This window comes from Pipistrellus kuhlii, unplaced genomic scaffold (genome assembly GCF_014108245.1).
Source record: "Pipistrellus kuhlii isolate mPipKuh1 unplaced genomic scaffold, mPipKuh1.p scaffold_m20_p_1, whole genome shotgun sequence".
NCBI classification, from domain to species: domain Eukaryota; kingdom Metazoa; phylum Chordata; class Mammalia; order Chiroptera; family Vespertilionidae; genus Pipistrellus; species Pipistrellus kuhlii.
This window is the reverse complement of record NW_023425404.1, coordinates 52,798,882-52,824,916: the sequence shown is the minus strand read 5'-3', so window position 1 is coordinate 52,824,916 and position 26,035 is coordinate 52,798,882. Positions and strand designations below refer to the sequence as shown.

Below are 26,035 nucleotides of genomic sequence, written 5' to 3'. Positions count from 1 at the left end.
TCCTCTTTGTAAAAAAATCAATAAAATTATATTAAAAAAAAAAAGTCTGAATTTTAAGAAACTTTTTCTTGACCTAGAATTGTCTTTAAGTCATTCCAACAAGCTTTGGAATACCTTAAGGACTTGTTTTCTCTTTATAAAGGCAAATTTTATGCTTACAATACATGGGAAGCTTTGTCAAATAAAGAAATAATCACTTATGTATGCATATTAAAGTGGCTGTTCTAGAAATTATATAAAAATCTCCAGGAGTCTATAAATTCAGATATTCTTTCATTTATAACTGTTATTCTGGAATATTGTGTTTTGCAGAAAGGATAGGGTTACATGACAATTGCATTATAATCAAATCCATAACCGTGCCATTTTAAATTTTTTCTTGTTAGAAACAGTCTCTGTTTTGTTATAATGCATTTGCAAAAATATTACATCTTCTGAGAGATCGATGGAAAGGACTCTGACTTATTTCTTAGAATAGTTTCAGATAATCCCCTTTGAACGGGATGAAAATTATTAGAACTCTATAAAGTACCTAGATTTGCCCTAGCTAGTTTGGCTCAGTGGATAGAGCATAAGCCTGCAGACTCAAAGGTCCTAGGTTCGATTTTGGTCAAGGGCACATGCCTATGTTGCAGGCTTGACCCCCAAAAGGGGTGTGCAGGAGGCAGCCAATCAATGGTTCTCTCTTCATCATTGATGTTTCTATCTTTCTCTCCCTCTCCCTTCCTCTCTGAAATGAATAAAAATATATTTAAATTATCTGGATTTATAAAAGTACTGAAAAGAAAAATCAAGAGAAACAAAAATTGATTATGGGACTGAATGAACTGAAAATAACTATCGTTTTTGTTGTTGAAAGTATTGCTGATTTTTAACCTTTTGTTTTTCAGATGTAAGGAAATTTGTTTCTGTTCTTAAAGCAATTTGGTAAATTATACTTTCATAAGCAATATTAAGGCATTTACATTTTCCTCCCTACCTATCCCCTCTAGAATTTGGGAACTCTTAATGAGTGACTATTATGGTTCGCATGGCAGCATATTTATTTGCATAAATCCAATAAGAATCAAATTTCTTTATAATAGGACATAAACTCAGTTTCCAAGTGTGGTTTTATTAACCAAGACTTTGACTGGAATGATATGTCTGAAAGTGACATGCCAGGACTATGGATGTCACCAGAAAGCTTTGAGGAATGGAGATTGAATTTGAACCGATAAGCCTTGAAGAAATAGCCTGGTACCTTGCTTGGTCACATGGTTCATGACAGTCTTTCCAGGTAAGGAATGAAGGTTGCTTCCTGAGAGATGGCAAGGTGTCCTCAAGACATACAGGAAACCTCGGCTTTGGCTTCTCTGCCCTGAAGGGCCACAGTTCACTAGAGCTCAATCTAAAAAGATTCTCTATCAACTAATGAAATCCAGCAAAGCAAATCTGAGAAAGCCTGTTTGATCAATTTGATCAATTGCTACTCTTGTGTTTATGCAAATAGGACAAAAAAACAAAACAAAACTAGACTTGAAATAATCTCTTTGAAAATAAGGTCATCTTAGAGGAGAAAAATTAATGCTTTCATTAAAACTACAATGTCTAGCCGAGACCGGTTTAGCTCAATGGATAGAGCGTCGGCTTGGGGACTGAAGGGACCCAGGTTCGATTCCGGTCAAGGGCATGTACCTTGGTTGCGGGCATATCCCCAGTAGGGGGTGTGCAAGAGGCAACTGATCTATGACTCTCTCTCATCGATGTTTCTAACTCTCTATCTCTCTCCCCTCCTCTCTGTACAAAATCAATAAAATATATTTAAAAAAAAAAAATAAAAAAAAAAAATAAAACTACAATGTCTAATTGTGGGTATTGGAATCCAGTATATTTAAATGTCTTCAAAGTTTTTGTTTTGTTAATCCTAACCAGAGAATATTTTTCCATTGATTTTTAGAGAGAGTGGAAGAGGGGGAGACACACAGAGAGAAACATCAATGTGAGAGACACATGGATTGGTTGCCTGCATTCGAGGTATGTGCTCTTGACCAGAATCAAACCCAGGATATACTTCAGTCTGTAGACCAACGCTCTACCCACTGACCAAACTGGCTATGTCCAAAGTTGTTTTTTTGTTTTTGTTTTTTAATATATTTTATAATTTTATACAGAGAGGAAGAGAGAGAGATAGTTAGAAACATCGATGAGAGAGAATCATCGATCAGCTGCCTCTTGCACACCCCCTACTGGGGATGTGCCCGCAACCAAGGTACATGCCCTTGACCGGGATCGAACCTGGGACCTTTCAGTCCACAGGCCGATGCTCTATCCACTGAGCCAAACCGGTTTCGGCCAAAGATTTGTTTTTAAGGCTGTGTCTGTGTATGCCACATTGGTCCCATACCTCACCAGAAATGTAACTACAATCTATCTGATTGTCACTGTGTGGTATCATTCCACTGGAAGCTTTGAAACTAAAAATTTTCTCAACTAGTTTATGATTTACTGCATGCACTAACCTCTGTGTTTTGTTTCCTTCTGTTTTCATAGAATATATGCCTATATTTACATGACTGCTTGCTTACACAGTATAGACTCACTGTAGAAGCCATCAGCATCATTGTGTCCTAAAAGTAAGACTAAAACCGTTAGACTTATGATTCAGTCAATGAAGCATGGATTGTCCACTGACTTCACTTTAAACTGTTTTCCCATTTTTGGCTCCCTCCTTCTTTTGTCAGACAGGGGGGACTTCAGAACTCCGCCATTTGCATAAACCAAAAGCAGTTACTGGAGAGACCCAAAATCTCTTTTCCCTGAAAGAATTCACAGCCAAAAATCCATAAGGGGAAATTATAATAGGCCAGAATAACACAATTTAGCAGCAAGACACTTTCCACATAGAACTAATCTCATGGATGTAAGGTGATAATATTAATGGGGGGAGAGGGGAATGATTGGGAGGAAGGGCACACAGTAAGAACAGGACCACACACAAAATAAAACAAAAAAGAATAAGACCATAGTTGTTTAATGATTTTTCACCTTACTAACTATAAGAAGAGGCTTTCTCACGGGCCTTGGGAACTGGAGGATGTGCTGCAAGAAGACAGACAGAGCGGTAAAAAGGTAAGAGCCACCCTGGGGCTAGATGGGTCCATTCCTCAGAGCAGAAAATACATTGTGAGAACAAAGAACAAGATGTGCTGTGCTTTGATGTGGTTGCTGTGCCCAGACCCTGACCTCCCCCGGAGTCTGCTTCAGGAATGCTAACCATTCTCAAGGTCCCAGGAACTAGTGGAGCTGGTTTGACACCACTGAACATTAATTACCTCGTTATTGGACTTTAAGGTCCTGGAAACAGACACAGGGACAAAGCCCCTGTAGCCCCCCTGCCCCTCCACTCTTCCCTCTTCCCCCTTTCCTTCCATGTGGCCTCTTCTCTTCTCTTCTCTTTAATATATCTTTATTGATCTCAGAGAGGAAGGGAGAGGGAAAGAGAGAAAGAAACATCAATGATGGGAGAGAATTATCGACCGGCTGCCTCCCGCACGGCCCCCAATGGGGATCAAGCCTGCAACCCGGGCATGTGCCCCTGACCAGAATCGAACCCGGGACCCTTCAGTCTGCAGGCTGATGCTCTATCCACTGAGTCAAACCAGCTAGGGCTAGGCTCTTTTCCTTATCTCTATATAATCAACCAGTTAGTAGGAAGGGGTAGAGTAGATTTTTGGTGAATGACTTGCTACTTTCCCATACTGTAGGCATTATTAGTATAATAATCACATATGATCCAACCCTGTCTCTGCTTAATTGGCTCAAGTAGTGACAGACAGCCCAGACCCATTTGTTGTCCGGTTTCATCTCAAGTAAGAACCTCATTGGTTCTTCCTTTGTCTTGCTTCTATATCAGGTGTAACTTCTCAGTTTTTAGTATAATTTAGAATTCTTGGAGAGAGAATTATAAACTGCCTGCCAAAGAAAGAAATCATTGTGAAAGCTTATTGTTAATCCATGTCCACAGAACTAGGATTTGGAAGTGTATAGCACTTGTCACTTGTAGAGGAGCACAGCAAATCTGACCGCAGGGCATTCTGTAGCTTCAACAGATAGGCAAAATTCTAGAAAATCTGTTTAAACTTTGAAGAGAAGAGAAGGCTGTTATTAAAAAGGATTCTGTTGCCGAAGCCGGTTTGATTCAGTGGTAGAGCCTCGGTCTGCGGACTGAAAGGTCCCAGGTTCGATTCCAGTCAGGGGCATGTACATTGGTTGCGAGCACATCCCCGGTAGGGGGTGTGCAAGAGGCAGCTGATCGATATTTCTCCCTCATCGACGTTTCTAGCTCTCTCTCTCTCTCCCTTCCTCTCTGTAAAAAAATCAATAAAATATATTAAAAAAAAAAAAAAAAAAAAGGAGGCTGTCAGTTGGAGTAGTGGGGAACATTACTTGCCCCCTATACCTAAAACAACAACATATGTGGAAAATGAGGGCTTATGTCACACCTAAAACATAGTGCTTTTAGTGTTAAAGCCTGATGCAATGGGTCAGCTCAATTCATTATGGGATGTTCCATTTCATAGGTGCTTATAAACATTTACATTTTTCCCCCTGGAAGTCTCAGTGGCAACCAAACCTGATTTCACTTGCATTTTTTGAACTCATAAACAGTAAGAAAATTAAAGCCTAAGGAGACAGGTTTGCAATTTAACTTCAACTCCCTCCTCCCCTGCCAAATTTAGTGGCTATTTATCATTTAGATGGATTAAAAGAGATGAGGAATTTGTTAGGAAGAGAGACTAAAATAAGATTCTATTTAGAAAAATACTTGCCTAGGGGAAAAGAATATGAAATATGCATAAGTTAATAAGTTAAAAGAAGAACAAGAATGAAAAACTAACCTAGTTGTATGGTTATTATCTAATTTTACAAATAAAATGAACAATGAATCAGCCATGACAGGAATTCAGAGTGAGGGCGGGGAATCAAGAAGACAATGATCAAGGCAGTGAGACAGAGAAGACACCTGGATTTGGTAAATAGGTTTATGGAACTCAGCAAGACATTCTGGAGAAAAACAAATAATAACGAAAACATCAGAACTGACTTAATTAGGAAAAATGACAGCAAGTCAATCCACAAAGCGTGGCCCAGCAATGACTAAGGGGAAAAATATTAATAGTATCTTTCATGAAGTTGTAAACACCAGGCTGGACAGAAATGACAGGGGGAGTGAGAGTTGAGAAGAGATCGAGGCACTTAGCTATAGGTCAGTGAGAAGTAGTTTCAGGGGAGAGGAACTGAAATGGAAAACAGGACCAGCACTTGGAGGGTAAGGAACGGCCCCCCTTCCCTAGAGAAGGGATGGAAGTTGAGTCTTTTGGGAGGGCTGAAAGCTGTCCCATGTTGTCTCACAGAAACAAAGGACTTCTCACATTGCAGCCAAGGGACGAAAGCTCCTCATTCTCTCTCTACACGTAAGCATTTACACTGTGACACAGAAACAAAACAAACAGTGCAGATTGTAACCCCTCACTAAAGAGTCAGAGACCCCTACTTCAGGAAGAACACACAAAGAACACAGTAAGAGGCAGCTGCCATTAATCACATGCTAAAATCATGTTTTTACTAACAGAGTGGGCCAGAGTCCCACTGTTTATAAGCACGTTTATATATGCATTCTCGTCATAAGAGTTTTTTCTGGCATTTTAGGCTGACTATCCTCTTCTTGTCCATAAATGTCTCTGGGGATCTTCCAAAGCTAAATAAACTCAGGACAAAGGAAAAACACCAGCCAAGCAGCTAAACCTATTGTTTCTCTAATAATATACAGAGTATAACCTGACTTCACACAAACCATAACCTAAGGATTCATTTCAATCTGTCTCATTTTTCTGCGGAGTATTCCAGAAGGTTTTAATTTACAAGTGAATCCCCAAACTCTCCCTTCAAAATTAATGTAAATTATTTTGGAATTGAGAACTCAGAATATTTAGAGCCTCTCTTTAGCCCCCAGGATGAAAAGGGAATTCCTATTTCTACTCCGCTAGCTATGGGTTAGGGGCCCATTTTGGGTCTTTGTGGCTGGCAGGAGCTCTTACCCCCTCAAGGCAAACTATGTGAGCACTGGAAGCATGATGTAGATCTCTCCCCCTCAAACATGCTTATTGTTTTTGACCAATCACTTGGACAACTAGAGGAACTATTCTTTAAGAAACCATAGACCAAATCTGAAATAGGCCGGTTGCAAAGTAAAATACATTTTGATCAAATGAACTTATCCAGCCTCATGGTCTTAAATGAACATCTCTGACCTGATGATTCCAAAACACATCTTCAGGCCCGATCTTCCTCCTGAACTCCGGAGACCCCGTTGCCTGGGTGGTACTGCCATTTAGTACTTGCTAAAAATCTTGAACTTAATCCCCCAAAACCAAACATTTGAGTCCCCCTCAGTCAAACCTGCTCCCCAAATATTCCCCTGAATTAGTAACTGGTATCTCCATCATTCCAACTGCTGAGGTCAAACACAATGGAGCTCTCCATCCATCACACCTCCTGCACGTCCCACATCCCATCTGCCAGCAAACTCTACTGGCTGTGCCTTCAAAATACAGGCAGACTCCAGTTACTTCTCACCACTTTCACTGCTTCAACCCTTGTCCATCACCACCATCTGTGTCTAACTTCTAACTGAACTTCTTATTTCTACCTTGCTCCCTATAGTTCTCCCCACCCCTATTCTATACCTAAGTCAGAGAGACACATTTAAAACATAAGGCAATTTATGTTAGATCTCTGTTCTAATTTTTCCAGTGACTTCCCATCTCAAAATCCTTACCATGGCCTATTAAGACCTACATGACCTGCTTCTGTAACCTTCATCTCACACCATTCTCCTTGTTCATTATGTTCTACTTAAAGAGGGCTGTTTGCTGTTGCCTAATTATGCCAAGCATGTTCTCACCTCAGGGCTTTGCATTTATTTCCTCTGCCTGGAATGCTCTTCTTTCTGACAGACATATGCTTGGCTTGCTTCCTTACTTTCTTCAGATCTTGGCTCAAATGTCATCTTAGTCATCTTACCAGAGAAGCATGACTAGGCCATATAATACAACAACCCCTGATCAAAAATGAGGTTTTAAAGTTTACCAGGTGGCCGAAGAGTGATCTATGTTGAGGGAACAGTTTATACAAAAGTGTGATACAGGATGGTATGTTCAGAAAAACTACAAGTGAATCATTTCTATAAGGTAAATTTCAGAAGGGGGAGTAATATGTTTATTAGGCTGGAAAGGGAGTTAAAGGCCACAGAATGAAGGGCCTGTGTGCCATGTAAAGGAGCTTATCTTGTAGGTGATGGAGAATTTTTTATGAGTTTTTTAAGCAAGGGAGTGGAATGGTTGTAAAGAAGGGATAAATAGAGTAGGTATGAGACTGGAGTCTAAACGATCAGCTAGGAGAAAGGGATGAATCTTTTATTCACATTGTCAATATGACTTCAAGTTGAGACAGTCTAAAATGCTTACAGAGAAGCAAAGGACAAAGAGAAAGCCAAGCTTCTGCTATCTGATATGCTATCTAGTGAGCCACCATATCAGAAAACCTGTAACAACAGCACCTACCACCAATGACAGCCTTCCCTTAAGACGGCTGTGCTAACGATGTGCATGTAAGACAGAATATGTCTCGCAGGCTACGGCCCCGGGGGTCCTCAGGCCCGAGAGCCCCGTCCCAACCTGGTTAACTGGCTGAAGAGGTTTAGATGCCAAGGAAGGTGTAGCTGATCCTATGGCTGATATTTAGAATCTGTTTTTCATTCTTTTTGTTGTTGTTGTTGTTAGGATATTTTTTTCAGTTGATTTTTACAGAGAGAGGAAAGGAGGAAAGGAAGAAGAGGGCGGGGGAGGAGAGAAACATTGATTGCTCACACCCTGCTCAGAATCGGGGATCAAACCTACAATCCAGGTATATGCCCTTGACCAGGAATCAAACCCACTACCCTTTGTGCATGGGCTGACACTCTAACCGCTTAGGGTGAGTAGGCAGCTCTATGGTGTAACAGTGACTAAGGAAAGGGGAGGACACAGTCTAGGAGTGGAGACAAGGACATGTGGGATCTAGTTCTAGCTCTGCTGCTGTGCATCTATTCAAGCCTCTCAACCCTTGTATTTCATTTATCCATGACCCTCCAATATGCATCCTATTTGCGGGAATTGTGATGCTCTGTATTTCATAGAGAGGCTCCAAAACCACCACGTGAGATGGCATTTTAAGAGGCATGCCTTCTGCAAAACAATTTCCCATTTATGTATTTTTATGTCTCAAGATTACGGAAATTATACTATATAATAAAGAAGAAATATGCAAATTGACTATCATGCCCTCACACGAGATGGCTTCTCCCATGTAGTCACAAGATGGCCTGCAGGGGAGGGCAGTTGAGGGTGACTGGGCTGGCAGGGGAGGACACTTGGGGGCAATAGGGCTGGTAGAGGAGGGCAGTTGAGGGCAATCGGGCCAGCAGGGGAGCAGTTAGGCACCAATCAGGCTGTCAGGAGAGTGGTTAGGAGGTGATCAGTCTGGCAGGCAGAAGCAGTTAGGGGCAATCAGACAGGCAGGCAGGCAAGTGATTGGGAGCCAGCAGTCCCAGATGTGAGAGGGATGTCCCCCAAGGGGTCCCAGATTTGAGAGGGTGGAGGCTGGGCTGAGGAACACTCCCCCTAGTGCAGGAATTTCGTGCATTGGGTCTCTAGTTAAATATATTTTCTTCTCTCTTTCAGATGCTGAATTATCCCTACAAGGAGATTGGGTATGAAAGGATAGTTCATTTGATGAAATGTCTACTTTTTTCAATTCCAATTTCTTTGCTCTCCAACCACCTTTTGAAGTTTGGGATACAAAAATATGATGTTTTCCTAAGATAAAATAATGTGTAAGAGTAATAAAACAATGCTTCCCTATTTGTTTAGTTAGAGCTCCTGGATGACTTAGTTGATTTTTCCCCAGTGTTTATTCACTACACATTCCAAGTGTTTAGAATAGTATGAGACACATAGTAGGCATTCATCAAATATTTGTTGAATGAATGCATAAAAATTTATTCCAACAGAATGGAGAGAAAAGTCCAAAGGAAAGCTAAAATGTTCAAGTTCCAGGCAAAGCACAACTACTGACACTAATGTAACTGAAGGCAAAGAAAAAAGTTTGTGACACAAAGCAAAGGGTGGTACCAACAGAACAACATATTTATAGTAGAAAACCTGCATATCCAATGTATTGGCTCTCGTGACTTACTGTATCTGCAGCAGTGAGATTGATACCCAGTCCTCCAGCTCGGGTGCTTAGCAGGAACACAAAGATGTCATTCCTGCAGAAGAGGGAAGGATATGTTAAGAGGAAAAAACTAAAAAATAAAAATGGCATGTGGCATAAGGGAGGAATCCTTGAATACAGATCTAAGGCTAGAAAGAGTTGGTGGTTACCAAGGCCTGATCTAACATTTCTTTGACACACTGTACAAAGGTGCTCTGTTGCTAAGATCAACCATGGTTATCACTTTCCAATTTGCAGATATACTTTTCCGCCCACTAATACTAAGAGGCAAGAAACTTATAAACATGTAGCACATATAACAGAAAAGTATGTTATCTTGGAAGTAGAGGCCTTTGTCTATATGTAACAGCCATATTTTTAACAAGTCAAACCATTCATAGTCCATACAAAGGATATAAATAAATCAGTATTTCCTGGTATTTTCCCCAGGAATCACAACTTTCAGTAATTTAACTACTAATTATAATTCCAAAGCACTCATTTTCAAATGAAGAAAGTCAGTCACAGAAAAATGACTCAAGCTCCTGAGAATAAGATCTAAGTCATGACTTCTATATTCGTATTAAGTTGAATTTAGGGTCAATCCATGAAGGCAGACTGGAATTAAAGTACTTAATTTTTGATGAATGCCAACATAGCTCTTACAAAGAAACAATCAGATTTAGTTTTCTGTTTCTCTTTACATTATATATCCCTTTAGAGAAACCTATAATTACAAATAAAACAGTAGATACTACTGTCATTCATTCAGGCAACAAATATTTATTGAATATCTTCTAGGAACAAGGCCATGCCAGATTACAGAAAGCATGCCCTGACTATAAGATTTATCTATATATATATATACACATACAATTAGGGGCTCAGTCTGAGCCCAGTTCTTGCAGATAACATAAACATTTAAGATTTTGCATTTTCAGCTGAGACCATTTTGGCTCAGTGGATAGAGCGTTGGCCTGTGGACTGAAGGGTCGCAGGTTCGATTCTGGTCAAGGGCATGTACACCTTGGTTGCGGGCACATCCCCAGTGGGGGGTGTGCAAGAGGCAACTGATCGATGATTCTCTCTCATCGATGTTTCTAGCTATCTATCCCTCTCCCTCCTCTCTGTGAAAAAATCAATATATTAAAAAAAAAATAAAATTGCATTTTCACATTCCTGCCACCCAATGTTATTTTCTAGAATATTTCTAAATGCTTGCATTATACTGATGAGCAAATTTTACTGCCCTCTAAATCAGCATCGCCAACCGGTGGTTCTCGAGGTCAGAAAGGTTGGCGGCTGCTCTAAATTAAGCTGCATACCTTTTTTTCATGGCTATAATGAGAAATACAATTGGAGATTCATTTAGATGGGTGTTATTCAATTGCAGGTCACACCTATCATTGGTCATGGAATCAGTTTGGTGGATCTGGACCACATTAAATAATGTTCACACAGCACTATTCACCATAGCTAAGACTGGAAACAATCTAAGTGCTCACCAGCAGATGAGTGGATTTTAAAATTGTGGTACATCTACACAATGAAATACTATGCGGCTGTAAAAAAGACCTCATATCACTTGCAACAGCATGGATGGACCTGGAGAGCATTATGCTAAGTGAAATAAGCCAGCCAGAGAAAGATAAATATCACGTGATCTCACTCATTTGTAGAATATGATGAACAACAAAAAAAGATATAGAGACACAGAACCACTGAACAGACCATCAAACCTCAGAGAAAGGCAGGGAAGGGTGTGGGGGTAAAAGATCAACCAAAGGACTTGTATGTATGCATGCATATAAGCATAACCAATGAATACAGACAATAGGGGGATGAGAGCATGTGCTGGGGGTGGGAGGAAGTGGGGAGAGATCAATGGGGTGGGGGGGAAGCAGACATATGTAATACTTTAAACAATAAAGAATTTAAATTAATGAAATGAAATAAAAGACATAGTATAGTGCTTTGTACTCATGTGAAAAGAGTATCTACAATGTATTATACAATTAAAATGCAAGTGGAATTATAATATTAAGTTTTGTAAATAAATTTTTAAACTATTAAAAAAACAAACAAAAGAAATAGAACAGATTAAAAAACATAGTCATGGCCAACGGGGTTCAGTGAAGGGTCGCAGGTTCGATCCCGGCCTCCAATTGGGGAGAGGGGGGACAGGGGAAGGGCAGATATGAGAAAGCAACCAATCAATGTGTCTTTCTCACATTGATGTTTCTCCCCCCCCACCCCCCCCAACTTCCCTTCCATTCTCTCTGAAAATCAATGGGAAAAATATCCTTAGAGAGGATTAACAACAAAAAATTACAATACATCATTACAGGTTACAAGGAAAAGTACCGTCTTGTGAAATTTCAGAGATAGTATACAGGTACTTAATCCCAATGTAAAATGAATTTTATTCTATAGATTCAACTAAAAAGATATATGGAAACATGTTGACATCAGGATGCATTCATCCCTAGATGCTGTTCTTCCTTGATAAAGTCACTTGACTGCTGAAGGTCTACTTCCTGAATATAAAATAGAGATGCTCCGAATACAGTTGAAGCGACTAACTGATGACATAGCAAGTGAAAACATGAATATCAGAGATAGAGTTATTTTGAAATAAGCATGCTGGTTAATCTGTAAAGACAGGTCCTAGTAGAAATCTGTCCATTATCTGCATTTAGTTAAACACAACTTTCCTAGAGGCATGCATGGATAACAAACAAAGCATGTTTGGAGGCCTCTTGTAGGTCTTGATTCCAAAAGCATTATACTCTTACAAAAGTTCTACTAATTTATCCTTGAGTCTTATCATGAATCTTAACATTTCATAACTTTATTTACATAACTTATTAGATGTCTCTTTTATGGTTAAACCATACAAGGCAAACCAAAAAGTTAAAAGGCATTTGCCAGTTTATAAACACATTTTCCCACAGATATGGGATGATGTAAATGAAAGTTTGATACCTCACAGCACATAGGAGAATACTTAACCGCAATAAATCTTCAAATAAAAACTGAGCTTTCTAAGCTGTACTAATCTCTATAGGACAATCCTTCCCACTCTGGCCCTGAGAAGACTGCTCTTTCCCATACATCTCTCTCCTGCTTTGGTGTGTACAGAGGTGGAATCAAAGGCTTCTCTCCAGTATTGTGTGAGCGCTGATGGGAGTCACCCAATGGCTAGAATTTTTTTGTAAATCTGAAAGAAGTCTGCAGGCTGGGCCTGGGAAACAGGGGTGAGACAGGGTGGGAGGGAGAATGCAGTTGGTAACCACAATAAAAGAAGGGGTAGAGGCAGAAAAATGAGTCTGGACAGTCAGAGAGATAAGATCCAAGATCTGGTCATCACTTATACACAGGACTGACTATATATAGGAAAAACACACCAAAACACCAGGGAAAGAAATCTAAGTAAAAATAAATTAGCAAAACTTAAGGCAACATGATGGTTTGGGTGCCTTCTAGAGGGCTGAAAGGGATATCAACTAAGGGTCCTTGATGGAATAAGGCCTTTGATTGGAGACCAGGCTTCTAGATGGTTTATGAAATCACATAGTAAAGACATGCCTAGCTACACTCTTACTCTCTTTAGTTAATGACCCACTGAGGCCACTTTGCTTTAAAATACCCTAATAGTGCTGGGAGTATAAATAAAGACTTGCTGAGCCAGAATGAGACAACACGAGCTCTACAACACTCTCACCAAGAAAGAAAAGGTCACACCACACTCATTTTTTCTTATGTTTCCAAAGGCCCACCCTGAGTGATCAGATAACTGGGGGGATCCACTTGGTAAATGTCATGGGGGTAAAAAGAAGTGAAGCCACGGCCGAGGCAAACCAGAGCAAAGAACTTGTGAATGGCTTCTAGGATCACGCTCTGGTCACATGTTCTGAATGTTGCTCAGTCAGGACATCCTGGGCAAACAGTCTTTAGTCTCAGTCAGACTCTTTCCTGGAAGGATCCCTCATAAATAAATCTTGTATGAAGGGAATGTAAATGGCTTTTTATAGGAGTTCTTGTTTACTCTGGCTGACCTTTGAGCCACAGGGCTTTCCAGTTGAAACTACAATTTTTTTCTTTTGATGTCTTTTCATAATAATGAAAATATTTGGCAAGGCATGCTTTTTTGTTTTCAAAAACAGCTATCTATTTCTCTATATTGGCCTACTGTAGCCTCAAATTTATAAGTTGAGAAGTCCCCTCCACTCTCCAACCCCCACCTCAATTTGGAGGAATCTGCCTGGTAAGTTAATGGTCAGCACCGGCACAGTTCATTCCTATACGTGAGACACAGATTATTTCTTAGCCAACTGTAATTTCCTATCACAACTGTAATATAGCTCATAATGTAGGCAAGGAAAGAGATTTTAGTCTTTTGTTTTAGTTTGTCTAATATTAGATGCACTGTTAAAGTGGTTATTTAAATGTTGATTAAAAAAACCAACTCACTGCTAAAAAATAAACAAAAGAAAAAACACACCTCACTATTCTCCAAGTAATTCTTAGCTGTAGTGTTTGGAAGCTCAAGTAAGGTTTTCCAGAAATGCTGTACAAAATAAGATATTTACTAAGTAAAGAATAGTATAATTTAATGGTGAAAATATCCTTCTTTTAGAGCTAAGATTTTCAAAACTATTGTGTGCTAGTGGGATTGCTCAAATAATTGCTTCACAAGTTAAAAGATTTTAGGAACCATTAATTAAATATATCTACTCATTTTTTTTCCACTAAAAAGGTCACTAAAATATACTGAGCTCTAAATTCAGAGTCCAGTTTTCTGGGAACTGGGTCAGCTAGAAGAACAGCTGTAGCTCTACAACCCAAAATTCAAATCATAACAAGCCAACATACTACAGCTCCGGTTGGAATCTAAACCAGTAGAAATTTTTATAAAGCAATATGACAAGATGCACAGTTTTAAATGTTCACATACCTTCATTCACTGATTTACTTTGCATGAATCTATATTAATAACCTAAAATGGTGACAAGGCTTTATAAACAAAGATATGCACTTACCATTAAAAAAAAGTTGATTGATTTTTAGAGAGAGAGAAAGGGAGCAGGAGAGAGAAACATCGGCTACCTCCTGCATGCCTCCTACCAGGAATCAAGCCCACAACCAGGGCATGTGCCCTTGAGTGGGAATCAAACCAGCAACCTCCTGGTACATAGGATGACAGCCAGTCAACTGAGCCACACTAGCCTGGGCTCACTCACCATTTTTAACAATTATAGTAAACCCAGTATAAAGGAACACTGGTCATTAAAAATAATGATTACAAAGACTTTTTTAATGATATGGGAAAATGTTTATGATAAAATGATAAGTGGAAGAGATCAGGATACACAATCATATTTATAACATGGTATCAACCTGTAAGTATAACATTAAAGATTAGAGGGAGCCCTAGCCAATTTGGCTCAGACAGAGTGTCAGCCTGAAGACTAAAGGGTCCCAGATTCAATTCTGGTCAAGGACACATGCCTGGGTTGCAGGCTTGATCCCAGTGTGGGGAGGCATGCAGGACGCAGGTGATCAATGATTCTCTCTCATCATTGTTGTTTCTATCTATCTCTCTCTTATCCTTCCTCTCTGAAATAATAAAAATATATTGTAAAAAATAATAAATAAAAGACTAGAGGGATATTCCAAGATGTTAATGATAATGGGATTGTGGGTGCTTTTTATTTTCTTCATTAACTATTTCTCAAATTTCCCTCAATAGGCATCTATATATATAAAAGGCTAAGTGTCCGTCCATCCGACTAGTAGTTATGATGCGCACTGACCATCAGGGGGCAGACACTCAACACAGGAGCTGCCATGACGTGCACTGGCCATTTAAAAAGAAACAGTGCCACGAACCTGGCGCCGACAAACCAACACTCAGCTTCCCCCAAAGGGGACACAGGCCCAGCCAACCACCCCGGAGCGACACCCCACCAAACCACAGCCAACGCTGCCAAGACCCCGAGGTGCAAAATGTGGCCCCCAGCCCAGCCCAGCCCAGCCCAGCCGGGAAATGGTTGCTGCAGATGCCGGGTAATGACATCACATAGCAACACCCTGCTTCCTCTTCCTAGCAATTAGCCTCCATGGAGTTTCTTCAGCCCAAGTACCTGACTTGCTTTATAGCCAGGTGCAAACATTTTACAGTTTAACCAAATGTTTGTGAAGCATTTTCACGTGCCTTATCTCATTAGATTCTCACAGAGAGGGAAAACATATAATCTATATATTTTGTATATAAGATTCTTGTCTATTGAAGCTCTTAGGTTGGAGTAGGTCATGACAAAGCAAAATATGTTGCATTTTATTTCAGAATCATGAAAAGATGAAGATTAACTGGTAAACTTTTTTTTGGGAGGCGGTTCATAACAATGTGGTGAGATTAGGAGGCACTATTATGCTTACACATGTCTCAAATAATCAATTTTAAAATCTACTGATAGCTTCTGCACCCATGTAACAAATTGAAATAGGTACAAAGTAGATCTTCCCTTCCAACGTTGGTCAAACAGCCTCCTAAATTCAGATGTATAGTTTTAATTTAGAAGTTACTGACCTGAATATACACTGTAAACCAAAATGTCAGAATATATCTCCTTACCTATGCTATTTTGTGAAGGATTATGCAATAGCAAAAACTTTCAATCAGAGGACATTCTATGTTGAACTATGGATTTGTTTTATGTGAAATTATTTTACATTTGAAGGAAACTGTGCATTAAAACGGAAATAAATTAAAATAATTGTAACCTAAATACAAATGGCTATGTGCTTTTCTTCCCAAGAACTCGAAAGTAAAACAGTAACAGACTACACAATTAAAGGCCAGAAATTCAGAACGTTCTGTTTATTGAAAAGTAAGATCTCTATTCCTTAGCTCTTTAGGTTTAAGGAAGAAAATTAAGGGTGGAGTTCAGCAGACCTGTCACTAGCAGAGCTTGGCTTTCTCCTTAGAGAGCAGTAACCAGACTCTGCTTATTACAATGAGAACCTGCACTTAGGATAATTATGGCTTTGTGAGCCATCAGCATCCAGCAGGCAGCATTTGAAATTTCATAGGCTCATTATCAGGTAGGAGAAGTACTGTAACTGAGAGCTGCCAGCTGAATAGATTATAGACTACTGCAAGTTGTCATACTGCACTGTACTACAATGCTAGAAGAAAAGCAGGAAAAAGGAAGATTTTCTTTTTTAACTTATACAAAGTGAAACAGGTAAGCAAAAAAGAACTAAGATTAACTATAAATTAACACCCAGAGATAGCCACTGTTAACATTTAGCAACTTTTTTTTACATACGGATTACCCACATAAGGAGGGTCTTGGTTCATACTCAGAAATCACTTATTTTATTGCCTAAAGAAATAGGCACTGATTTGGCAAGAAAGCAAATTCCAAACACAAAAATTTCAAAGCATTCCTTTTTCTCTCTCACAGACACACAGATCTGAACTGCTATACGCAGATTTAGCTACCTCTTAAAATGGCAGGAACTATCATGATCACTTAATAATATGAAATGTATTGGTATTTTAAAAAATATATATTTTCTTGATTTTACACAGAGAGGAATTGAGAAGGATAGAGAGAAACGTCGATGAGAGAGAAGCATCAACCAGCTGCCTCCTGCACACCCCCCACTGGGGATGTGCCCGCAACCAATGTACATGCCCTTGACTGGAATCGAACCCGGGACCCCTTAGTCCCCAGGCCGACGCTCTTCCACTGAGCCAAACCAGCTTCAGCTGTATTGGTATTTTTAAAAAACTCATAATCTGAAGCTCCAGAGGAAAACCAAATGAAGATTTTGTAATTGTTATTAAAATTACCTGTTCTGAAAATCAGCAACCATGTCCCGCCTCTCCGAGATCTTGGATGAGCCATCAAGCCTCATATAGGTATGCTTCCTGTAAACCATATATTCCTGCCAATCAAGAGTAAACAGATATAATTAGTCTAATGAAAATTGCAATTCCCAAAGTATCTACTCACTTTCTACCTCTTCCATACTGTGAGCAAGTCATTATATCCAGAATGAGGAGAAACCAATTTCAAAAGTATGAGAATTTAATTTGTGAGTTTACTGCCAACATGTAAAAATCTAGGGTAACCTGGAGACCACAACCACTCTCAATATCAACTTGGAAACTAATCTTATTTCTCTTAAGTTTCTGTAGGTTTCAGGATAAACAAACAAACAAACAAATACAAAATGAAATCTCCAAACCAAAGTGGCGGGGAGCGGGCCTAAGCTGCAGTCAGGCAACACAGACATCCTTAGCACTGCCACACTGATGGGAGAGGCTCCCGCCACCACCACTGACCACTAGGGGACAGCCCCTGCGTTGGGCATTTGCCCCCTGGTGGTCAGTGTGTGTCACGGTGACTGGTCGTTATGCCGTTTGGTCAATTTGCATATTAATCTTTTATATAGGACACACACACACACACACACACACACACACATATATATATATAATTTTTTTTATTTTTGGCTATATCTATTTGTCTCCAGGTAGCTCTGTAAGGACTTTGATAATCATACTGTCAAATCATACAGTGCGTGGCTCAGTGGTGGAACGTCAACCTATGAAATGGAAGGTCACAGTTTGATTCCCTGTCAGGGCACATGTCCTGGTTACGGGCTTGATCTTCAGTAGGGGTTGTGAAGGAGGCAGCTGATTAATGATTCTCTCTCTTCACTGATGTTTCTATCTCTCTATTCCTTTCTAAAATAATAAAAATATGTATTTAAAAAAAAATTAATATTGAGCTAAGAAAAGAAATTTAATATATTTCTCTTATTCACAAATTCTGACTATATCGAAGTTACTTAGCCATCTCTCCAAAAGTCTAGGCTGTTGCCCAGCCTGTATGGCCCAGTGGTTGAGCATTGACCAATGCACCAGGTCACAATTCAATTTCTAGTCAAGTCATATGCCTGGGTTGCAGGCTCAATCCCCAGTAGGGGGCATGCAGGAAGCAGCCAATCAACGATTCTCTCTCATCATTGATGATTCTATCTCTCCCTCCCTTCCTTTCTGAATTCAATAAAAATGTATTTAAAAAATAAAACTCTAGGCCATTTAGAGATAGATGTTTAATCAAATGTTTGTCTGGAAAAAAAATGCCTAATTTCTTCTTTTAAGAACTGTGCCCACTTCCATTCTTAGTTGAGCAATGCTAAAAATACCCAATGACTTAGTGCCAAATCAAATTTTATTTTGTTAAAATAAAAACACAAATTCTAATAAATTTGCTAGTACACATAGCATTTTTGAAATTTTATTTAAAAAATTAATATAGCCCTGGCCAGCGTGGCTCAATTGGTTGGAGCGTTGTCCTGTGTCCAAAAAGTGGCAGGTTTGAGGTGGGTCAGGGCACATGCCCAGGTTGTGGGTTTGATACCTGGTTGGGGCAAATGTGGGAGGTAACTGACCGATGTTTGTCTCTCACAATGTTTCTCTCTTTCTCTCTTCCTCATCCTCCTTTTAACAACCTCTCTTACCACTCTCTCTAAAATTCAACGGGAGCCGAGACCGGTTTGGCTCAATGGATAGAGCGTCGGCTTGGGGACTGAAGGGTCCTGGGTTCGATTCCGGTCAAGGGCATGTACCTTGGTTGCAGGCATATCCCCAGTAGGGGGTGTGCAAGAGGCAGCTGATCGATGACTCTCTCTCATCGATGTTTCTAGCTCTCTATCTCTCTCCCTTCCACTCTGTACAAAATCAATAAAATACATTTAAAAATTAAAAAAAAATAAATAAATAAAATTCAATGGGAAAAATACCCTCAGGTGAGGATTAGCAATAAATAAATAAATAAATAAATAAATAAATAAATTTACTGAAGAAGCCAAGGGGATTTTGAACAAGATATACTCTTGGCATCTGAGGAGTGATTCTCAACCAGGATTAAAAATACCTATGCATGGACTCACCCCAGGAAATCTGAGTCTGTAGGTCAGGGCTAGGGCTTGGATTGTTTTATTTTTTAAATTTCTTTCAAGCCTTCACCTGAAGATATGTTTTTATGATATTTAGAGACAGAAAGAGAGAGATACATCAAAGTGAGAGAAAAATATCCATCAGTTGCCTCTCACACATGTCTAGGCTGGAGCTCGAACTGTAACCTAGGTATGTGTCCTGACCGAGAATCAAACCTGCAACTTTTTGGTGCATAGGAGAAGGTTCCAACCAACCCAGCCAGGGCTGGACAGGTTTATTTTTAAAAAACTCCAAAGATGATTGCAATAGGTGCTCTGTATCAAAAGCTAAGAAAAACTACAGAATCTTACTATTTCAAATATGGCCCTCAGATGAGGAGTACTGGCAACACCTGAAGTATGTTAGAAATGCAGAATAGAGGGGCACGCCATACATAGTGAATTAGAATTTGCATTTTAATTTTAACTCTGTGACTTGTAAGTACATATAAATTTGAGAAACACTCCTAAAGCATTGAAATACCTTTTTCCAAGTAAAATCTTATAAATTTCTACCTGTCTGTTATTCTCTAACCCACTCCACAAGCTTGAAAACCAGTGTCTTAGAATACAAGTTATCTATCTATACTAATAAAAGGGTAATATGCTAATTAAACTGGGAGACCTTCTAGACGTCCTTCCAGACAAAGCCATGGTGGTGGGGCCAAGGCAGAGGCAGTTAGAGGCAGTCAGGAGAGGGCAACTGGAAGCAAGCAGACCAGCAGGGGGGACTGTTGGGGACAAACAGGCTGGCAGGGGCAAGGGCCGGGGCAATTGGGGGCGAGCAGGTCAGCAAGGGGGGAGGCAGTTGGGAGCGATCAGGCCAGCAAGGAGGGGCAGTTGGGGCCGATCAGGCCGACAGGCAAAGTGGTTAGGGGCGATCAGGCAGGCAGGCAAGCAGTTAGGAGCCAACTGTCCCAGATTGCAGCAGTTGGACATCCTCCAAGGGGTCCCAGATTGGAGAGGGTGCAGGCCAGGCTAAGGGACACCCCACCCCACACACACTCTGTGCATGAATTTTGTGCACTGGGCCACTAGTACTAAATAAAAGCAAGCATTCACATACCCAATGATGTAACTACAAGTGAGTAGGTTCATCTTAAAATAGTAGTGATGATGATGGCTCGTACTTATACAGCATTTACCAAGTAACATCACTATGCTATGTACTTTACCTGGTTTTGCTTATCTCATCCTCACCATAGCCTTCAAAGGGAGGTGTTATTATTGTTACTTCCATTTTACAGGTATTAAGAAAGGTCTTTAAAGTGACATAGGCAGTAATGAAGCTAGGTTCGGAACTCAGGTAGGCTTGTTGCAAGCATGCCAAACTTGTGGCGGTTTGACATGTTTATTCTAAAGCTTTTGGTTTAACCCTCTACTGCTTAAATGGAACAGAAGTACACCACCAATAGGGGGGTAAAGGGAATATGGGGGGGGGGGGGGAGAGAAAGAAGCCCAAAGGTTTTTAGTATATTTTGTTTATAACCCCCTATCCAAAGTCATCATAAAGAAAGGATAATTGGGCAATTGAAAAAAAATAAAGGAAAATGCTTACATATCTATAACATGAACTTCCATTCTGACACTTTTTTTTTTTCCATTTCAAAGTTGCCTCTGGTGTTCATTTTAATGCAACCTCACTTTCATAAAACGTTTTGGGAGGAAAGACTCCGTATGATCCACAAACCTGCAGATGTGGTGTAACTATTTCCCTGGATGTGTCCCTTTACATCTTTGGGATCCATCACCAGCAAAAACTGAGGCTCCTCTCAATGTCTATTACAACCTCTCTGCTGTCCAGGTAAGTTGCACCAAGTGAATGAATATGGCAGCTATCACTGCTATATCTAATACAGAAACCTTGGGAGCAAGACCCAATCACGAGGCATTCATGGGTCCAACATAACCTACCTTCACACTACTTGTGTTATATCCTTTTCTCCTATACCCCATGCACCAGTCACAGCGCACTACTACTCCAAATGTCATCTACCTTCCCACCTCTGTGCCTTTTTACACCTGGCCTCCTTAGTCGGGAATGTCCATCTCCCTGATGGCTGAAATTCTATTTAAGTTCAGTTCCGATGTCACTGTCTATGCAAAGCCTCCCCCAAGTGACGCAGTTAGAAATAAATGTATCCTTCTGTTATGTTCAGCAATGTTTATGCTTCAGTATTTTTGGCACCAGTTCATGGTACACTTGAGTTATTTGTCTGTGATATATATAAAAGTACACACACACACACACCCCTGCCTCCCACCCCAAGATACATTCCTAGCAAAGACCACAGTAAACTGATATTTATATCTGCCCTAGCTCAAAGTCTTACTCACAGTTGGCATGAAAAAGAAGTGAACTAGACAGGATATAGGATAATTGTAAGTTGAAACATGTCCTTCTACCATGCTTAAGACCTAATGAAAATGCTAGTCAACAGTGATTGCAATTTGCTTTATATTTCTGGTATGTTCAGAATCACAGCTTCAAAAGGTAACTTGAAGCTCTAAGAGAAGACAACTCATAAATGATAGAATGTCTATTCAGGATGAATCCTTCCCTAGTGAGGCACTTGCTGACTGGGCAAATTATACAACCCAGTGTCTCCAATGTCACTATTAGTTACAGATTATCTGGACTTAATTCTGCATTGTTCAATTTTCATATATTGGTGCAATTCAAGATCTGTCTGGGTTTAGTACTTAGCAATCACACCACATACATGCACCAGTTGGCTAAACCTTTCCAAGTACCTTTGTCGTATTTCATAGAAAATGCTGAGGTTATTTCCTTAAGCTACAGACTCAGTTACTTGATGCATCAGGAATGAATCTCAAAAGAGATGGCCCAGAGATAATGTAGTAAGTCGTCTGCAGAGAATTAAAAGCTCTCTGCAACAACCCGAACTAGGGTAAAAATGAAGCTAGTATGAAAAGTTTTGTCTGACTTAAAGTTGGACACCACCATCCCAACTGCACAGGGCCTGTTTCCACAGTACCCCCACCAGCCAAGGCCCTACAGGTGACTCAGTAAATCTACCATATGCTCCCCTATTTATGTCCTTGACTTCTGCCCATGGTACACTAAAAATTCTTGGCCCAGGAAATTAAGCAGTCTCCTTTTATGTCCCCTATCCAGAAATACTATTTGGATACCACGGGGAAGGATAAAATATTTCAGATTACAGAATTCTATTTGGAAGAAGATCTGATATATTCATAAGAAATTGAAATTAAAGTCAGACTTTTGCCCAAGAGAAGGAGGCTATCGATCAGTTTAGAAAATACTGAGCAAATAATAAGTGCCTAGATCTAGTATTGCTCACAAAATGGAAACCTGGCCATACAGAAATATGTGAACATTTATTGTCTTTTAGTTCTGTGAGTCCCAGATATATCAATAGATAGCCAAGGCTGAAGCACTGAACAAAAAACCCCAAAGGCTGCTGTATGAAAGAGATGCTGACATGCTCCACAGCTCTACAACAGAGCGTCAATGCCCCTGAGTTTCTAATTCTGGCTCTATTGAAAGCATTTTGTTCCCTCTTTGACATACAGGATACAGGATGTCAAGGGAAAAAGAGAATTCTGGGGGGGGAAAAAATCTTATACACCAATAAAAACCACAACACACAAGGTGAGGGTCAAGGTATTTCTTTAAAGAACAGGTTACACATACTAAGGATAGAAGGGTCTTTCTAAAACCTGCCTCTTAGGTTCATGCACCAGCTGTTTTAAAACTGAAATGACTCTAGCAAATGTTTACAGCGAAAGATTCCATTATGAATGTAAACCCACACTACTTTGAAAAGGTAAAGAAATGTAGACCTAATCCTGGACTGTTCCAAGATCCACATTTCAATAAATGATAAGACATACATTAAACATTGTGGGCACTGAAATTCTACATCCACAAAATAAATTTCATTTACGGACTAACCTCTTGGAATACAGAATGTGGTTCATTTGGGTAAATATTAAATAAATAGACCAAAGAAAAAAAATAAATGAACTTTTAGGAAATTTAACGTAGGAGAAAGAACAGAATAGTATTAAGAAATCTAAACAACAGTTTCATTTTAGTTTTTCAGTAAAACATACAAACACCACCAACGTTTTTGGCTTCAGCTTCCTAGATGCATGTTACACATATGGCTAAGGAATGTAAGTAGTTATGAAATTCAGCCTTTGAATTTGCTTTTCCCTAATTCAAAATTCCTCATAGAGACACAACTACATTTAGAGAAGGTCTTCATGCTGCCTCGTTTGCAAAATCTATCCACGAAGTTTACCTCCCCTTCAAAAGACCTGCTGGATTAGAGAGATTGGAAGTGACTGTAGGGATAAAGGTTAAAGCACTCATCTTGAACAAAATTCATTGTTATACTTTAATTTACTTATTTTAGTAATATTGACGAGGAACTAGAAGTGTGCAATATACAAGATGACGAACTAAAATGCAGGACTGTATCAGCTTACACCACCCACACACCTTCTTCTACCAGAGCTCGCTTTCTTGCGATTCACCCGTTTTCCTAGAATTTCCTCTAATATGAATCAACTTTTCTGATTCTATAACATACTCATATAATCTTAGAGAAAGAAAGATCGTAATCTCCCTTACAAAATCCTTAACATACTGCTTTTCTGTAATTCTTAGCAGTAAGATCACTGTTTCATCTATACTTCCCTGACTCTAGGGCAAGGCCCACATGGATTTTATCTAAGAAGAGACCCACTGAAGGAAAGTTAACTCATTGTTTTGGCTGTTGGCATCATCTGGTTTGAACAGAACATTAAAGATGCAAGCAATCCTTTTATTTTAAATTACTGCTATTAGGACCTTTTAATACAGTCAAGATTTATATCAAACACAATTGCTTAATCACCTCTCTTACAATCACATAAGCATTCTCCATCATTTAGAAATAGGTAACCTACTTATCATACAAACCAGAAAGTTTGGTTTGCTGATAGCATTCTGGGGCTAAACACTACATTTAATATAGAAAAGCCTAAGTGACCATTCGACCAGTAGCTCTGATGCCCACTGACCACCAGGGGGCAGACGCTCAATGCACAGGCATGGAAACATGGAACAGAATGATGAATCTCAGAGGGAAGGGCAGAAAGTGATTAATCAAAGATCTTATATGCATAGTAGAGGCCCACTGCATGGATTCATGCACCAATGGAGTCCCTCAGTCTGGCCTTGGGGATCTGACTGAAACTGACAGTTCTTTTTAAAGGCAAAAGAGCCAGCTGGAGTGGCTCAATTGGTTGGGCATTGTCCCATGCACAGAAAGGTTGCCTGTTTGATTCGGGTCAAGGCATATGCCCGGGTATCAGGCACATGCCCCAACCGGGGCTTGAACCCAAAAGCCAGAAGTGTGTCCTGACCTAAAATCGAACTGTGACTTCCTGGTTCATAGGTTGACATTCAACCACTGAGCCATGCCAGTCAGGCACCTTAGGAGCTTTTAAATGTCCTGATGCCTAGGCCTCACTTCAAACTTATTAAATAAAAATCTCTGGGGATGGGACCAGACATCAGTATTTGTTAAAGGTCCCCCAAGAGACTGCAATATGTAGTCAAGTTGAATACATTAACTCAAGATGAATAGCCGCTTTCTATTTTTTTACCTAACGAAGAAATCTCAAATCTTATATTCCATATATAATTTCAGAGGACTTTTCAAGAAATTCCTAGGCTTTGATGTACTTTACAATTAGGGAATTTCTTCCCTAGTAAAGGGAGGGAGTAGGGGGTGTTCTATTTCTTTGGAATAAGGAAGGAAGCAGAAATCCTTTGCATACTCTCTCACATCTGCCAGGAGTTGCTTCTCCTCCTTTACAGACAGAAAAATCACAAAGCTGTTTGAGTTCCCAGTAAGCAGGAGTATTAGTTGTAGATATCTGATTCCTACAAGGTGTCCTAGTTTACCAAGGTTCCTTCTCCTACCTCCAGTAGGTCTATCATCCTGGTCATCTGGGAGTAGATAAGGACCCTATGTCCTTGAGACTTGAGCCGAGTCAGCAGGACATCAAGGGCATACAGCTTCCCACTGTCAGTGATGAGGCTCTCCTTGCCTAGGGAGAAGAAGAGAGGGAAGGGGAAACTATTTAATTGAAGTAGCAAAATCACTCACTGCAAAGCTGTATGCAGTCAAAATTACTGCAACCAGGATGCGTGTCATCACGAGAGCAGGAAAGTATTCTAGAGGATAATGCAAAGCACTGCTAAACTGTGATCCCATAGTGCTCTGGGAAGAAATATCCTGAAAGAGGGAAGTGTAGGTACTTCCCAATCAGACATAGGCATCTGAAAACTACTCCACTCCAACCTTTACTCAGGTACACATGGGCATTTAAAAGTGACATCCATGTCTTATCTTCTGTAAGTGAACTGAGAAAGCTGTTTCTTTTTCCATATTATCTCTCAATATCTGTTTCTGCTAGTCTTATGGCTAAATGGTTTACTTTCTGGAAGTATGAGAATATAAAGAAACAAGGCCTGCTCTAGCCAACCCCTGGATTCACTTAAACACCAAGAAATGCAAATAAACACAACCTCTTTTGCCTTTTATTTAAAAAGTATTTTTATTGAACTTTAGAGAGAGGGAGGGAGGGAAAGAGAGAAACATTAATATGAGAGTGAAACACTGATCGGTTGCCTCCTGCCCTCCCCCCCAACTCCCTCCACTTGGGATAGAGCCTGAAA

General features: G+C 39.9%; 1 protein-coding gene across 3 annotated transcripts in view; it reads right to left on the bottom strand.

Moving 5' to 3' along the window:
• INO80 (INO80 complex ATPase subunit) overlaps positions 1-26,035 on the bottom strand; it is a 144,506-nt gene that overhangs the window by 16,066 nt on the left and 102,405 nt on the right. For all 3 annotated transcript variants that reach the window (XM_036445403.2, XM_036445393.2, XM_036445386.2), the window contains 3 exons: positions 25,277-25,404; positions 17,159-17,253; positions 9,277-9,349 (listed from right to left, as the gene is read on the bottom strand). In XM_036445403.2, coding sequence (XP_036301296.1) covers positions 9,277-9,349; positions 17,159-17,253; positions 25,277-25,404 — 296 coding nt within the window. The remainder of the gene's footprint in view (positions 1-9,276; positions 9,350-17,158; positions 17,254-25,276; positions 25,405-26,035) is intronic.